This window comes from Labrus mixtus, chromosome 13 (assembly GCF_963584025.1).
Source record: "Labrus mixtus chromosome 13, fLabMix1.1, whole genome shotgun sequence".
Taxonomy (NCBI): domain Eukaryota; kingdom Metazoa; phylum Chordata; class Actinopteri; order Labriformes; family Labridae; genus Labrus; species Labrus mixtus.
Window position 1 is genome coordinate 11,244,650 of NC_083624.1, and position 17,377 is coordinate 11,262,026.

Sequence of the window (17,377 nt, forward strand, 5' to 3'; positions counted from 1 at the left end):
GACTGACTGAAGTTTTTTGGGGTGTTTTGTCTTTATTAGATAGGACAGGAGGAGGGGGGGGGGGGGGGGGGGGGACACACAGCAAAGGGCCGAGGTTGGATTCAAACCCACGGACACTGCGATGAGGACTACAGCCTCGGTACATGGGGAGTGATATAACCGCTAGGCTATCCAGAGCCCCAGAGTCAAGTATTTTTAGTCTGAATAAAACAAAGATTTGTCTTTTTTTAAATGTAAGGGTTCAGGGTTTCATCCAAAAGATTGAAGACGACGAAGACACTGAAATATTCAAACGTGGGCTCAAAGCTAACCCACAAAGATAGTTCCCAGGTTGCTAATTTGTTAAAAGCTTCGGTTGCAAAACATCAAACTGTTAGAGACGACAGGATGAAGGTAAACCTTAAAAAAGAAAGAAACTGTGGCATAAAGGAATGTTTAAAGTTTAATCACAGTCACTGAGCTATAGTCTTCAGTGTTTTATCTGAGGATTTTCAGACTGTTTTCACCGAGTGTTGCCCTCTCTTAATGTTTTATTTGTTTCTAAAAAATAATTCAAGGTTTGAGTGAACAAAAGGGTTCTCTGTTAACATGTCTGCTTTAACTTCCTGAGGTAGAAAACACCAGCAGAGCAGCTGTCACATGGGGCCTGTTCATCCAAATTCACATTCATTCATGTAACTCTGCCTGATGCAATATCTTTACAACACCTTAATACATATCAGAGGGGCACTTGGTGATGTTTAGTGTCCTCTCTGTCACGATCAGGTGCACATGTCTCCAAATGAACGCCACCTGTTACTCTGCAGCTCTGTTAATTCATATTTTAAAGGTAGACAATGCAAATCAAGAATCAAGAGAAAAGTTGTTTTCCTCTTCTGAGCTGCAGATTGCTGAAACTTAGACTCATTATTTCAGTGTTTATGACAAATGTCCTGGTTTCTGTATTTTATTGATACACACAGAGATAGACGTACACGGTCTGAACGGTACGGATAAAAGAAAATACTTGGCAATAAGAACTGAACAGTGAGGACAGGGTTGGAACAGGAGGAACAGGATTAAATCCAATAAAGCCGCATGAAATGTCAGCTCATCACTGAAGGTAATTACATCCTGTAGCGTCAATAAATGTCCATAAAACATTGTAATCTTATCAGTACTTGTGACATGTTGTTCTCACTCAGCATCACATGTTTGCTTACCTGTAGAGCTCAGAGGCACTCATAAACATCAAAGTAGTGTTTGCTGTATTTATATATGAATTCATATATTTTATAATTAAAAACTCTGGGCAAGCAAGCAGGTGTGAACATTTGACTATGAGGCCAATAATGCTTGCAATAAAATAAAAGTGATATAAAGGAGTTGTATAACGAGTTTGACGTATGAAAGTGTGAATTATATAATCCATTAATTTCGATCTTTTACTTAAAATACATCCCCTTCTTTTTATCCATATTAATCCTAAGACATTTGCGTCACTCTGCTGAATCTGTTCCATTACTACGCTGTTAAAAATCAACTTTAAATTCTCACTTTAATGATTTGTTCAGTGTGGCGCTGTGTGGCAAAGCCAATAGCACATTTAAAATCCAATGTGTTCTTTCAGAGTAATAATCTATCGTTAGAGAGAGAGACAGCGTGACACTGACGTTGCCACAGCAGCCTTTAGTACATTTCCACTGCAGCTGGCCCTTTAACAAACGCGTCTTGGCATTGATGCCTGAAAAAAAATGTGAATGAAATCCAGCCATTCATAAAAATAGTCCTCTGCTGCGCGCTGATTGGCCGAACCGGTCGTCATGCATAATTCATAAGCTGCCCGGCCGCCATTGGCTTCGCTTCCTAACGGACAGCGGCGTTCGACCAATCAGCGGGTGTCTCTGTGTGCCGCTCGAGCCCTGGGGAAAACCGACCGGGCCATTAACGAAAAGCTCAGTCAAGTTTTGCTAGTCGACGGAGGAGCAGCAGTTTGTCCGTGCGCAGGCGACTCTACGACTATCGACACGTTGTTTTTTTATTTGTGGATATTCTTACGGCATTCTTTCGAAGTAACGGACGGATTTAGACCGGAACCAGGTAAGCTGCAGTGTTTATTTCGGCGAGAACTTTGCTTTTTACAAAGCCTTGTTTTCGCTAGATGTTTTTTTGACGCTCTTTTTTTTAAGAGTACAAACGACCTCAACGCCATCTTATTTTAAAGATATTTACTTTGCCAACCATTTTAAATCGGCTCCTTTTTGCGTTTAATACCCACTAAGAGGCTTTTTCAGCGCAGCGTGGATTGTATTTGACCCGAGATTGTATCTGCGTGGATGTTTGCTTTAGCTTATCTGCGCGGTGAGGCGACTGTTTGTGATTTTTATGAATGGACGGGCCATTTTTCCTCTCTCTCTCTGTCTCCCTCCCTCTGTGTTTCCACACGGGTCGAGTTTCACTTCATTGAGAAAAACAAGGCAGAGAAGGGTGGGGGAAGGGCGTGGGGGAGAGGAGGAGTGTGAAAGGGGGAAGGCTGCAGGGGGGGGGGTGTCTGCTGATCCTCGCCCCCCCCTCCACCTTTCTCCTTCGCAAAAGTTTGTGCAAAATCTGGCCGATTTTGTCATTTCAGTGCTGTTATAGAAGTTGGTTTGGATTACGCCGTAGCCAAATTTGACTGTTTACTTCTTTCAAAACCACAGAGACAATAAAGCTGCAGATTTCACGTTCACTTCGGGTTTCTGCATGTGGGGAACTTTTTGTCGAGCCTTTTCCTTGATGGGAATTTCGGAAACTTTGTGCGATCGGACCATTTGTCTCGGCTCTTGTTGTTTTTGTATAATTCAGACAAATGTAGTCATGTGTTCACCTCTAATTGTTGTTATATATTAACAAATATCAGTGAAGTTATTAAATACATTACTAGTCTTTACTGTTTCCACAAAAAGTCCCCAAATTACGTCATTAAATCTTACTTAAAAAAAACTGAAATAAAAATGAATATTAGTATTAATGATTCTTATTTGTTAGAAGGAACACGTGCAAGATCTCCTAATAATTGTAATATTTTAAGTCGTTTTGAGGATTAAAAGTGGGTTATGTCCACAGTAAGTTTCTGGTTATCTAACAAGATTTACTAAATAATTAATTAACTTAGAATTGCACGCAAATTCAAAACACGTGTCCTCTTTAAAAGGTATATTTTCTGTGCCTCGAAATGCGTGACTCTTAATTTTTAGAGTAAAAATAAATAAATTCACAAGCCATGCAGCCCTCTCATCACTACCAGCTTGTGTTGCGTTCAGGGAACATTCTGCACATTATAACTTAATTATTCCCAAACATTTACAGCCTCATGGTCCGTGCAGTTCTTATAAAATCACCCCCCCCCCCCCCTTTTTTTTTAAAGTGTCCCATGTTGAAGTTTATTCTAATGACCACCTCCTATGTTTAAATCTTGTCTTGAGTACATTTTTGAGCTCCCTAGTCTCGACTGTATTAGCGTGTTATTGTCCACACGAGTGCATGCACTTTGGGGTCTGATGTTGTAATTGTCATCCGTGTTGTGCGTCTGTAATTACTGCCCTGCAGCTATCCTGGATTCGTCATTCGTTAGCGGCACATAGAGGAGTGAGAGAGGACTGAGTCATATCACAGGGAGATGTGAGAATAGAGGGGCAGCGTTGGAGCTTTATCAAGTCTTACACGGCCGTTCAGAGTAAACTTTTCTGGCTCATTGTGTTTGGAGTAAAGGAGTCCAGGTCCTGCCAGCTCTATTAGACTCTAATCAGCTCTTTGACCCGTCCTTTTTGTTTTCTATCTCCTCTGGACGGCTTTGAGTTATGCACGTCACAGACTTCAGGCAGACTCTGCAGTGTCACATTTCTAAGTCTTTTTTACTCAAGATCTCCAAGCTGATTATAGTGGAAAACTAGTGCCTGCAGATGGCCAGTGAGTGTGGCTTATATAACTCTATTACATGATGACGGCGCCTTGTTTACATCATGCTGCTTTCCTCTCTGTGGCCACTGAATAAAAAGGCTGAAAGGAACAAGTTTCTGCAGCATCAATGTAGGAAGAGGAAGACCATGAATGCATCACTGTATGGCTTATTATAAGAGACGGGAAGCTCACAGATTTTAGGTATGATTTATATTCAAAGATGAGGATAATGTTCTGCAGAGAGGGAGTTAGGGAAGATACGTTTCATCCCGCGTAACAGGACTATTCAAAATGTTTATGTCCATGAAGCTTTTTAAGAAAGCATGTGAGAGAGGCTCCTCAGGATCCCAAAGTGCCGTCGTCATGTTGCAAAGAATCCCCAAGCTTGTTATTAACTGTTAAAAATGACCAAAGGGGAGATCATATTTACAGTGAAGAGACTTGAACCAGCTCAGAAGTATCATCGAAGCGTTTGTCTAACTAGCTGCAGACGTTTTATTTTTCCATCACGAGTCGCCGCAGCTCTCTGATCTCCTGAGTGTTAATGTGTGTGTGTGTGCTTCCCATTGTGTGTTTTCCAGTGACCCAGGCGCTGTCGCTTTAAAGCGAACACCTCCCCCTCCCCCCTTCAAATATTGGAGCCCCCCAATCACCCAGATAACATGGATGGATTCTACGACCAACAAGTCCCCTTTATGGTCCCTCCCAGCGTAAGTAGTGGACACACACGCCAGCCTCACACATCACATCATCGCGGCGCCTTTTTATAGCCGGACCTCGCCGCTGATCATTAGATTTATAAAGATCGGTCTCAAAGTGACGCCTGACGCCTCTTCTTCCTTCCCCAACAGCACAAGTCTCACGTGGAGGAAGCGTCTCACAGCAGGCCTCTGATCGACAGGAAGAGGAAGTTTGTGGACACAGAGCTCGCCCAGGACACAGAAGGTAAACATGTTAAACCTGCACACGTTAGATAAACTGTAAATACTGTATTTTAAATTTAAATATGCAGATACAGTCGGGCTCAACATCTGGATGTTTTTGTTTTTTTCAGAACTTTTCCAAGACCTCAGTCAGCTGCAAGAGATCTGGATTGCAGAAGGTGAGTTCTACTTTGTTTGAATATTTGATGAGTTCCTCCTCATGAACATTATAATACCTCCTCCGTCTTTTAAACACTGCAGCATGCTTTTAGAGAGCGTTTGAATGGGTGCCTTTATTTTCATCGCTCACTAAAAACCAAACTTTCTGTCGATCTTTGAGAAGAAGACATGCAGTTGACGTCATTCTGACACTCACTCGATCACACACACGCTCCTATGAACTGGGTAAAATATATTTTTTAGATAATAATGTCTGTGAAGGCTCTCAGTCCTCCAGGTCAGTCAGGTAAATCCAAAGCTTGATCCAAAGGCGACTGGACTTAGTTGAATATCTCTAAAACGTGTTCCAGCTGCCTTCAGATCAAGCTTCAAACTGTAGAGATAATTATATACTATTGCACCTTTAAAGTTACTGCACATGGAATAGTTCAGGGGAATAACGGTGCTAAAGTAATGCTGACTTTTAAAATATGTGAATCAAGAATATTAGCAGGTGAAGATGAGATGAGTGGCACTGATTTAAAGTTGAGTTCAGCTTTTTTTCATGTGAATTGGGAGAACAGGAAGTGCTAGAATTAAATCAAAACAACCATAAAGATTTGAATTAAACCTTTATTGTTCCTCTGAGAATTTGTCCTGCACGGAGAGCATCAAGACAAACGCCACACAAGACATCTCATAAAGACATGAAACCGTTTTTATGCACTTCATTTCTGTCTGTTTCTTACATAAGTTTGAGTGTTTCACCTTCACTACAACCAGCCGCTGCAGAGTTCTCTTGTATCTCTGAGTTTCCAGCTTACAGATTAACTTGATGAGAATGTGAAATATTGCATTTTTTTGTTTTAGCTAGTCGAGCAAGGAGGGCAAAGTCCTCTGCAAGAGAAACTGCTGACCACGGTCGCTTTTAGGTTGCTCAAAACAATGCAGATGTACCTCTGCTGCAGATTTATAATCCCCTCATTGTTTTTGTTTTCATTGATGTGTAGAGTAATCAGGAGGGTCATAAACGTGTCTTTATTTGATTTGTTGTGTTTTTCTCACTTGTGCATCGTTCTCGTTTGTGTGTACAGCCCAGGTGCCTGATGACGAACAGTTTGTCCCAGATTTCCAGTCGGATAGCTGTGAGTACCTGATTTTTTTTTTATCTCTTCTTTGTTCGTCTTTTGAGTCCATGTGTGAAGAAAAAAAAAAAAAGAATCTGCAGCTCGATAAAAAAGCTGACTATGATTAGGAAGGAAGTGGCAGCACTGCATCAGAAGATTTCATAACAGGGAGTGCGTGGGCTTCTTCTCTGCTTTGAAGAAAGAGCTGTTGTTCTTTTCGAGTTACCGTCCCTGACCAAGACATCCAGCACACCCATCGTTTATTGAAATGTCTCCATCCAGCCGAGGACAAACACCATCCTTCCTCTTCAGAAACACAGCTCTGGGAAAGGCTGCCCTCCCCCCTCTTCCTCCCTCCTCTTCCCTCTTCCTCCCTCCCTCCATTTTGAGTTTTATCAGCCGATTGGCATGGGGCATCACATGAGCCAAGCCTCTAATCTGATTTCACACTTTCCCGCACTCGGGCCCTGCTGCTGAAGTGGGCTAGATTCCAGCGGATGGGGCGACTTCAGAGCAGAACTCACATCCCCTAAAAAACTGTCCTGCCTGTTTGTGTCTGCACTCTGATTTTAAGCCTGCAGCTGAAGGATACATTTGAATTATGCCCAATGGAGCATTTTATGAACTCCCCCCTCCTCCTCCCCTCTGACTTTCAGAGTTTGTGTTTTGGTCTGACGCGTAGGAGGTGGAGACAGGGTGTGGTGGCTGCCTGTCTTTGTCAGCGCTGCCTCTATAAATCTTGGTTTCTGCGGCTCAGAAAGCTGCAAACTGACCACTGAGCTGCAGAGCTGCAACGTATTATTGAGGTCAATGCATTGACATGTATGTATTCTTCTAGAGGGCCTTTGGAGGTTGTGTTCATGTGTAGGTTTATACTGCATGTAGTCAGCACACTGTAAATACTGCTGTGGGGTTGTCTTTGACCTTGTGGGTACACTTTGGGTGTGTGGGAACAGAGTAGTGGAGTTGGCAGTTGTTTCTGTTGCTAGGCTGCAGACTGCTTGCTCTCACAAACTGCCTATTCACCCAAACTTGATGTTTTGATATCAGCTCCAGTCATTAGGACATCACATGGTTCCACTGACCTGAAAGTTTCTGTTGAGCGGAGGATCAACTTAAATCTTTAATATCACATTTAATGAAAAAGGTGCCTGTACTCAAGTGCTTTTCTTTGGTTGAATGACATGCAAGAGTTTCTATTTTAACAGATATTGGCTGATTGTTTTTCCCTTGATTGAGTTTACACAAAATGCTGTGTAGACGTTCCAGGGAATCTTTTGCTGAATTCAGATGAAAAGTAAAACTTGTCAGCTCAGATTTTTGGGTCTTGGGTTGCCATAAAAAGTGGTCTCTGCTAATGTAACCTACAAGCTTTCCAGACAATGATTCTCACTATTTGAAAACATCGAGTGAAATTCTAGTTGTTGACATCCTCTTGAGCGAGGAGCATCAGAGGAAGTTACAGAGACTGAACACTGTCAGGGTAAAGGAGCTGTTTTTCAAAGACGTGTCCTCATGTGAATCCATCCTGTGGTCAGGATAGGTTCGGACCGGCCTTAATAGCACACGTGTTCTGAAGCTGGTTGAACCAGACGCTTTGTGGCCCTACTAGCAATACATTTAATTTGGCCGTATTAGAAACAGAAAAAGCTGCCTGCTCTCTTAAAAACATCTTAAGGGTGAGCTGCACGTGTGAACCTGGAAATAAGTTTAAAAAAGGTCAGCGCTTGGTTCAGTTTAAAAATGTAAATCTGGTGTATCTGTAGAGCTCTTTAATACTTACATTATCCTGATCCTTATTATATCAACAGATTCTTGGCAGTTCACATCCCTGTGCAGAAGAAGAGTTTAGTGCACTTGCTTGTTAATCCAGCCCCCTGTTCACCTGTCCAAAGTTGCCTAATCTCTCCATTATTTACTCTCCCCTGTGTGAGAAGACTCCGTCCAGCCATTAGGCTGCAGAGCGTGCACCCAGGAGCTCACGTGCCCATTGTTAGCCCCGCGCAGGTCCATCAGCACCACGGCTGATTTATTTGGCTCCCGCTCCTCTGCGCCAGGGGATCCAGTTTCTGCCCTGCTATTATGTGGCGCCCCGGAAGCTGCAGCCAGTGTCTAATGGTTACAGCACGGGAGAAGAAAATCATTCATCGCCATTAGATTACAGCCACACTGATTCATGGGTATTGGTATTGGCCTGCTCTAATGGGAATCAGACGAGGGCTTTGATAGCTTCTGTGTGTACAGTGCCGTTAGTTTGTGCTACCTAGCTGTGTTGGATGGATGGATGTGTTCAGAGCAAAGAGTCGGCACTCATTAGGGGGGGATGATAAACGGCTGCTAAGTGTCTCTTTCAGTCGAGGGAGTAGACGCCGTCCATGCATCCATAATCCATCCGTTTAAATGTGGTTAAGATAACTGCTGCACTTCTGCTCATGGCTTCAGTTTGGACATATCTGGAGTTTATCTAATGCACTCTCTTGTTTGTCTCCTCCTCTGTAGTGATGTTTCATGGCCCGCCACCGGCCAAGATCAAACGAGAGCTGTCCCCCTCCGAAGAGCTCTCTCCCTGCCGCCAGGACCGGAGTCCCATGCCCTACGGAGAGAAGTGCCTTTACAGCTACAGGTACGTCGAGAGCGCTCGCATTAATGAGAACATCATGGTGGTATCGATCATCCCGCTGTGACTAAAACCTCTTCTGACTCTCTCTCCTCCTCAGTGCCTGTGACAGGAAGCCCACTCCCGGGTTCAAGCCATTAACTCCCCCCTCGACCCCCGTCTCCCCTTGCGGCCCCACCAGCACAGCAGTAACGCACCCACTGAGCGAGCAGACCCCCCCTCCTCCCCATCCTCACCCCCACGTAGCCAACCCGACCGCAGGGCAGCGTCCCGTTCACGTTCAGCAGCCTATCACAGCGAGCACCGGCTCCCCCAACCAGCAGGCCCTCCCAGTCCACAGCCACACCCCGCCCTTCGCCGTGCCCTGCGCCCCCATCAGCCAGGATGCCAACACCTTCACACCTGAGCACAGGTGAGCAATCGACCTTTTGCTTTCAGAGTTTTTGCTTCTTGTGAGCTTTTCAGAACGTGCATGCCGAACAAATATGGAATAAAACTCTGGCCCAATGCTTCAACTTTAAGTTTAAAGTGTTCCAAACCAGGTCCAGCCCTTCAGGATCTAAAGGGGGTCCCAACTTTTCCTTTGGGAACTTCTTGGGTCTTATTGAGCTTCTAGTTTTCAGACATGTAAAGGAAATGTTCCTTTGCATCCTTATTAGATATTCTAATGGATGTTGAAGTGTTTGCATGATTGTTTGCTCAGCAGAAAATGTCAAACATTTGCTGGTTCTTCTCCCCAAAGCGTTGGCTCTACCTCAGAGTGAGAATATTCTTCCAGCTCTCCATTTGGTGTTTGCACCTTTTGGGAAAAGAAAACAACACTCTGTTTGCTCTGCGGTTCTAAAGACAATACGACCAAATCCTAATACAAACAGGACACCTTATCCGTGAAGGGAGCATGCTAAATGAATTCGTTGTTAAGGCTCCTGGTGTCAGAGAAACTGTGATACGTGAGTTTCCAAATGGGCATAATTCACACTATGAGACCCTCAGGCCAAAAACACAGAGCTGCCTGATGACAGATCTCATGTCCTATTAGCTTTTAGATTTACTGTGTTCCAGTTTGTTTCCAATCGGGAGTGATATAATAACGACTTAAACCATGTGAGAGCTTTCCAACCCTGAAGAGCTGTAAACAAGTTGTCTTTCTTCTTCTTGCCCCTCGTGTGCAGGTTCCAGAGGCAGATGTCAGAGCCATGTCTACCTTTCCCGCCATCTGACAGCCAAGGACGCCCCCAGTTCCTGCCCCAGCCTCCAAACAGCAGCAACAACAGTCTGCCACGAGACAGCCGGCCACCGTACCACCGGCAGATGTCAGAGCCGCTGGTAGCCGCGCCTCCTCCACAGGGGTTCAAACAGGAGCTCATCGACCCACGATACACCGAGCAGGGCGTCCCCACCATGGGCCCCCCGGTCCCGCCGCAGGGGCCTCAACGCCAGGCCGGTTTCCACCCTATGGCCATCAAGCAGGAGCCTCGGGACTTCTGCTTTGATTCTGGTGAGTTTAACGGTTTGGAGAAGAGATCTGTTTTTGAGCGGTTTTGCTTTTATTTGGAAAGAACCGTAGACAGAGCGGGAAATTGGAGAAAGAGAGAGGGGTATGAGATGGTGAAAGGAGCCGCAGGTCAAACGGACTTGAAGGACAAAGATCTCAAGTTATCACACAGCAGATCTGATGTCATGCTAAAATGAAGTTATGGAGTCGTTCCAGGATGCAAATCATATTAAAAGTAGACAGTCTGACAAATCTTTTTTTGACTGCTCTGTGACTTAAAAAGTAATAAAAACAAGCAGGAACAAAGTATCTGAGCTCCTTTGAGCAGCATCAGCTAACTTTAGCACTCGAGTGGTTCTTGGGTAACATGATGCAGTTTGTCAGATTCTCGACTTCTATGACTTGCAAACTGACACCACAGCGGTACGTTTCTGTAACAGCTGTTGAGATTCCCGCTGAGTGAATACGGTGAAGCATTCTCCGACTCTGCTCGCACTGGGAAAGTGATTGTCTCAGGTTTGTGTGCGGGGAGAGCGGGCTGAGGAATGTGCCTGGCCATGTTTGTTCTGGGCACCGACACAGACCTGTGAGTTTTAGCACTGATGGCACAGGTGCTCATTTCACACACACAGACACACACGCACTTTCAGAGTCCTAATCGGCATCATTCCTCCAGAGTCACAGCAGTAAAGTAAAAGTGGGTCTTTTAGCTCAGCCTAAGCCTTCAAGGGCAAGAAGTAAATGGGTCACTCATCCAGCCAGGTGCACAGAGCCTCTTCTCTGAGCCTACCTGGAATAGATCTAGGCCAACGCCTACAGAGGACTCACTGACCTGCAGCACAGCGGTCGATTATAAGAAGCCTGGAAACTCTTACAGAACACAAAAGAGGCCAAATTGTGCCCATCCTCTCCAAAAAGCCTCATCCCGGCAGTGACGGCTGTTTGCTCACGTGGTACAAAGCAAACAAGGCCGAGCCACTGTCGGGGCATTGTTTGATCCCAACGCCCACACACCCAGCTGTTGTCCCCTCGCTCTGCTGCATTAACATCGTTTTTCCCTGATACTCTGCGACTCTTTTTCATCTTTTCTCAAACACTATCATTCCTTTCCTGCCTGGTGGCTGGTGACCGGCTGGCTGGGCAGTGATGTAATGACAAATCCTCTTAGCTTCTTATGGCCTTGAAATACCTACGTCACTGAGGACTAGCATCTGTAGATGGACGGGAGAAGTGCATGTTCGGCATTCCAACAGGGAACATGTTGTTACTGCAGTGTGGGTGGTCTGTAGATACCAACAAAACCAGAAATCAAACCCCAGTTTTTTAATCCCAGTCTTATCAGCCTATCATGATTTCTGTTTCTCTGCATACATGCTAAGAACCTCCTGCAGACTCTCTCCTAAAGGGAGGACGAGCCGTAAAGAAACACTTTCTGAAGATCGATTTCTGCTGGTCTTATCAGCAGACGGGAAACAGAATAATATGCGGGGGTTGGACAGCACTGCAGAGACGCTGAGAACGGAAGACAGGCCTGGACCCTCAGGGGGGGAGGACTGGTGTAACTCGATTGTCACTGAGATTTAAAACAGCAGCCATGGTGCTAATCTTATTTACAAGCTGGGTGGACATGCGAGGGATGTGGTGTGCTGCTCTCTCGTCTGGGCGGTGTGTGGGCGTTTGGGATCAGGCATTTTGCAGCCCAGCTGTTGCAGCTTCAGGCCAACAACAAAAAGAGGCCATCATGTAGTCCTCAGTCCTTAAGGTTGTCAACGTTTTGGACACTTTGATATTTCAAACAATACAATCTCTGTAAATTGAATGTTTATTGTATCAAAAAGCTTTTTAGAAATCAGTCCTTTTTTCTAACAAAAGCTGCAGAGAGTCAAAGAGAAGTGCACTGTCTATAATGAGAATATGTGTCTTTCTATCAATGCTATGTGTAGTTGAACAGAATCTCAATCTGATCTAAAGAGTGGAGAAGAACATACTGGTGAACAGGAAACATAATGCAGCAGGTTCATTAGAGCACAGAGATGGTAGAGGTAGCTGGAGGAGAAACTCTGCTAACTTCAGGAGTGTTCTGCAGATGTGAAAGCACTAAAAGTGTTGTTAAAAGACAAAGTGATGCAACAGCATGATAAACACAACCCTGTCGCAGAACTTTCCAGAACATGTCGCTGGCATCAAAATTCATATTGGGCTTTCTTTCAACTTTTGATTTGTTGTCTTTGCCTTTAAGGGTTTCAATGTTTTTATCTTTGTATCAATGCACGATCCACTAAAACAAAGTGTAGTTTCATTCCAGCTCTAAAAAACAGGCTATATGTTGGGTGCAGTATTTATAATGTGTGAAATGTACGCCTCCTATATCGGTAGCAGCCTCAGAAATCCTATATCAGCCTTTAGCCTCGTCTATAGTCAGACACACAGCGAGGCTAAGTATCAAAGCCGCACACGGTGGCACAGATCCAAATATATCTGTCAGCTGCGGGGTGGATTTTGACTTATTACACATTTGATATGACAGTGAGGGTGTCTCTGGTCTAAATTTACACCCTCTTCTTCTTTGTTTACAGAAGTGCCTAACTGTCAGTCATCGTTCGGGAGAGCGGGGAGCTTCTACCAGAATAACCATGAAAGTAAGTTTCAGATGATTGTCTCCCTTTTTGAGTCCCAGGTGTTTGAATGATTGCATTAAGCCAAGGCTGTTCCTCTGCCACCCTGAACCTGTGAATCGAGCTGCTGGAAGCTCGGCTCGCTGATGGCTGGGTGGGAGAAAAGCGGTCAGCGGCGTTAAAGTGTCAGCTCAAGGGGAAGTGAATGTATCAATGGATGCTGTGTAGCTGCAGCTGGCAGCGGCTCAGCACAATACAAGCCTTCCACTCTTGGGACGCTGCCCAGCTATATTGCTTTGCATGCAGTTTGGATCTCTTGGGCTGAACGTGGACGCTGGCCTTCATGTCAGAAGAAAAGCCAAGTTCCCACGCTCTGTCTGCGGCTAAATATCCTTTAGTTAATGTGGCTTTTCTTCTGCTTTTTTTTTTCCAATCGCAGGTTTCTCCTTCGACAGAGATCATCAGCTGTACTTTGACGACACCTGCGTGGTGCCTGAGCGATTAGAAGGTGAGGATGACAGAAACAATGAGTTCAGATAGTGTGCTCAGTTTGAGAGGCAGAATCAGATCTGCAGCTCGTGGTGCATAACAAACAGCAATCCGCTTCACAGCCTCCATCTGGCAGGAATTTCTCACCACAGTGCCGCGTTGGAGCGCCGCTCTGACTGATACTTTCACTTCTCTTCTCTCTTTCTCCCTCTTTTCATCTCTCTGCACTTCATTCTGCGCTCCCATAAAAGAAGATTTGTTCTTTTATTTTGGCACAAATGAACCACAAACTGACACATTATTATCTAACGACATACTGAAATAATAAGACCACGTTAAAACTGATGGGAAACTTCTACCAGAGATAACTTTCCCTTCTTTGACTTTCAGGCAAAGTAAAACAGGAGCCCTCCGTGTACCGTGACGGCCCCCCCTACCAGCGCCGCGGCTCCCTGCAGCTCTGGCAGTTCCTGGTCACTTTACTGGACGACCCTGCTAACGGTCACTTCATTGCCTGGACCGGCCGTGGGATGGAGTTCAAGCTCATCGAGCCTGAGGAGGTCAGTACTCAAAGCACACAGACGCCAAGAAAGAACTCGTTTTAGAATCAAACCAATAATGAACTTTTAAATGAACATGGTTTCCACGCTCAGAAGTTGGAACGATGCCAAAATAACTGATCTATACGATTTTACTTCTATGCTACTCTTCTGTTGGGGTGCCAAACGTACCGATCTGACCATAAAGGGCGGAGCTAGACACACTGCAGTCCTTTGATTGGTTTAAAGAATCGTCACTTCCTGTTTGACAGCATTAATTAAACAGAACCTCTCTGCTGGACATCCTTCATTGTTGTCCTTTGTTTACTGCGTCACGTTCTTCTTATTGTCTTAGAAATTATTGGCGGGCTACAGTGTGTCCCGCTGCCATCGCCATCTGGCCATTCATGATGAAAATAAAACAGACGCGTAACAGGAAGTCGTGTTTTTTGTGTCCTCAGGTTGCTCGCCGTTGGGGCATCCAGAAGAACCGGCCGGCCATGAACTACGACAAGCTGAGCCGCTCGCTGCGCTACTACTACGAGAAGGGCATCATGCAGAAGGTAAAGGCACGTTCACTCTTTTGTTTTCTCCCCCCCCCCCCCCCTCTCTCACAAACCTCTGCGCTGCAGCGCTGAGCGGCTCCAATAGTCAAAACGCTCTGTGTTTGATTACAGCCTGCGGGGAGTTCTCTGATGTTGATCCTTATCATAGCTCGGAGCTTAATAGCCGTTCTGAATAAGACTCTTCTTCTACTGGATTTATTATTCTATTTTTATTCAGATTTAGATCCCTCAGGCTGAAATTTAAGAAACTTTGCAAAAATCGTTTTGCAGATGATTTGCTATTTATAAACCAAGACCCTGATTTGACATGTTCGGATATCTAACAGACGCATGTCAGTCGTCTCTCAAACTGAAGGTCGGGGGTTGAACGTGTCAGGTTGAACAGCGTGCAGGAGCTTACCTTTAAGTTTTTGATTACATTGCAGACGTTACCGTCTCTTTGTGGCTACAGGCTGAAACCACATATTTGCCCAAAGACATGAAACAAAAGGGTCTTCAGTCGGTTTAGCATTAGTGAAGCTATCTTTATATTGAGTGATATGTCTTTACTGTAAGCTTCAGTCTATGGAATATAAATCACATGTTCATAAATATAACGTTATGCATTCAGTTTGTGTAGGAGTTAACAGTGTCTCGTCTCGTCCCTCAGGTTGCAGGTGAGAGGTACGTGTACAAGTTTGTGTGCGACCCCGAGGCCCTCTTCTCCATGGCCTTCCCCGACAACCAGAGGCCCAACCTGAAGGTGGACCCCGACAGCCTGCCAGGGCTGGACGACGACACGGTGCCCCTCACCCACTATGACGACGCTTCCCCCTACCTGCTGGATGCCGCGGAGCAGTGCGTGGCCGGCCTGCCCTTCCCAGACGGCTACGGCTACTAAAGAAGTCCCGACCCACGACACACATTGATGTGCACAAACAGTTCCCTTGATGCCCACTCTGGACCTGCTGAGCTGCGGGGAAGATGAACCTCGCACTCTTGGCTCGTTGGAAAACCTTCAGAAAAACTCAAGAAGCCCCCGAGCTACAAACGAGGGGTAAAACCTGCGACATAAGAGTGAAAAGGAGAGGAACCAGTGAGGATGAACTGGACTCAGTAGCTCTGCCCCACCAGGGCGTCGCTGTTTCTTCAGAGACCAAACAAGGCGGGGCCACACGCCGCCATCTTTAAGAAGAACTGACAGCAAGACAAGTTGCATTTCTGATTTTGTGACAATCTGCTTTTCTTAAAACTAAAAACAGAGTGAAATTGTTAAAAAATCTAAATTCTATCGTTGCCTTTTTGGGTCCCCGTCCCCTACATGTTCACGTCACCACATCTCAAAGTACAAAGATCCGTTAAAGGGCTTTAATTTGCAAAAACAACGGATTGACAAGAGAACAGCATCTTCTAATCCCACAGACGACTTTGTGTTTCTGTAGATAGGACTCCTCTTTCTTTTAAATATGCCAGCTGTTTGTACACTTTGGTTGAGACCCAGGCCTCTCAGGTTTCTGGGGCGTTGCTGTATTTTCAGGCTAGTCAGTCGGGCTGCTCTCTCTCTCTCGTGTTGAACGTTCTTTTAATCGTACCGCCCCGTGTAACAGATTGTATCTGCTTCCCTTTAGAGACTGCACCCCTGCGGTAAGAGTCTATACAGTACACTCCTCTGTATCACGTCTGTTTATCACTGCTGGGTCCTTTTTTATCCAGATGATTAGCACTCCATCTCCTCTGTTTTCAAAAGGGATACACGAGTACATACTTTCCCGTGAACGCCTAACATCATGTATGATAAACGTTGATTTTCCTCCCTTCTTATTTTTTTGTATTCCTGTCTGGGTGCTTCATGTTTCCTCGTCGATGTACTAGTTCCTCTGATGCACCAGTATGGCAGGAGCATCAGGAAGTTGCATGCAAAAAAAAACAGAAGTTTTGTATTTTATTTAGACATTTTGACGACCTTCTTTTTGGACACCTCTGCCGATCACAAGTTGTCAAGCGGAGACTTCTGCTTCTCTTTGCATGGTGTAAGTGTCCACTAACATATCGCTTTACTGTCTTTGGACAAGGAAGATATTTGTGATATTCTCTGCAGTTTTATTTTTGTGTTCTTTATGTATGTTTCTGAACCGGGGCAAAGACAAAACGTATATAAAAGTATATATTTTTGCTATAAGGCTGCATTTGTTTTGATGTATAAGCTGTATAGATCTGCCTCTAATAGACATGTTCCTTTTTCAAACGGATCCCTACGGCGCCCCTCCTGCAGACTGTTTCTTTAAGAGGCCTCTTGTGTTTGGGTTCGGATGAGATGGAGGTTTTTATCTCGCCGGTGAAATGTGTGCACGTAAAAGGCCAGAGTTCCAGCAAAGGCCAAAACCAAGACGCACACGTTATCATGGGATCCATTCCGAGCACGGGGGGAGTCTGCTCTTGTATCGGCTTCAGCCCCCCCCCCGTCCCCTCCTCTCCCCTCCCCTCACAATGTGTTTCTTACACTGCTGAGTTTATTATAATCTGTACTGGGTACAATAAACGGTCCTTTATGCTTCACTGCCTGCAGTCCTGGTGTGTTTCATCATCCCCCCCCCCCCCCCTCCTGCGTGCAGTTGGTCGGTCAGCTGACTGGCTGCTGTGGTCTGGCACTCACTCTGCTTGACCTGGCTGATTTCATGAGTCACATGCTTCTGACTCTTTGCTATGTTTCTGGGTAAATGATTACTCTGTTTTTTAACCCAGAGGCCGACGTGTTTGAGCAACATCTGGTGAGCCGATTGCTGCAAAAAGTGAAACCAAAGTATAAAGGAAATCTCTCAAATGAAAAGATGAGATAAATACCTGGTAAGAATCCTTAAGTGGATGCTGGCTCCAAAAACAGGAATAGGTAAACAGAAGCAAACAAGATCTGCACAGCAAAGAGTCAACATGCTGAAGTATGAGGACGTCA

The 17,377-nt window shown here is 45.1% G+C and overlaps 1 protein-coding gene across 2 annotated transcripts; it reads left to right on the forward strand.

Annotated features, from left to right (window-relative positions):
- Positions 1-1,920: 1,920 nt before the first annotated feature.
- etv5a (ETS variant transcription factor 5a) lies at positions 1,921-16,983 on the forward strand. Of its 2 annotated transcripts, none has more exons than XM_061053676.1 (13): positions 1,921-2,079; positions 4,500-4,628; positions 4,770-4,863; positions 4,973-5,020; positions 6,095-6,145; positions 8,627-8,750; positions 8,845-9,156; positions 9,917-10,242; positions 12,816-12,878; positions 13,294-13,362; positions 13,734-13,903; positions 14,344-14,451; positions 15,098-16,983. In XM_061053676.1, exons 2-13 carry the CDS (start codon positions 4,581-4,583, stop codon positions 15,326-15,328), a joined length of 1,644 nt encoding a protein of 547 aa, XP_060909659.1. In that variant the 5' UTR covers positions 1,921-2,079; positions 4,500-4,580; the 3' UTR covers positions 15,329-16,983. The 2 variants fall into 2 exon arrangements, with proteins under 2 accessions (XP_060909659.1, XP_060909660.1); XM_061053677.1 differs by having other exon boundaries at positions 14,344-14,445.
- Positions 16,984-17,377: the final 394 nt, after the last annotated feature.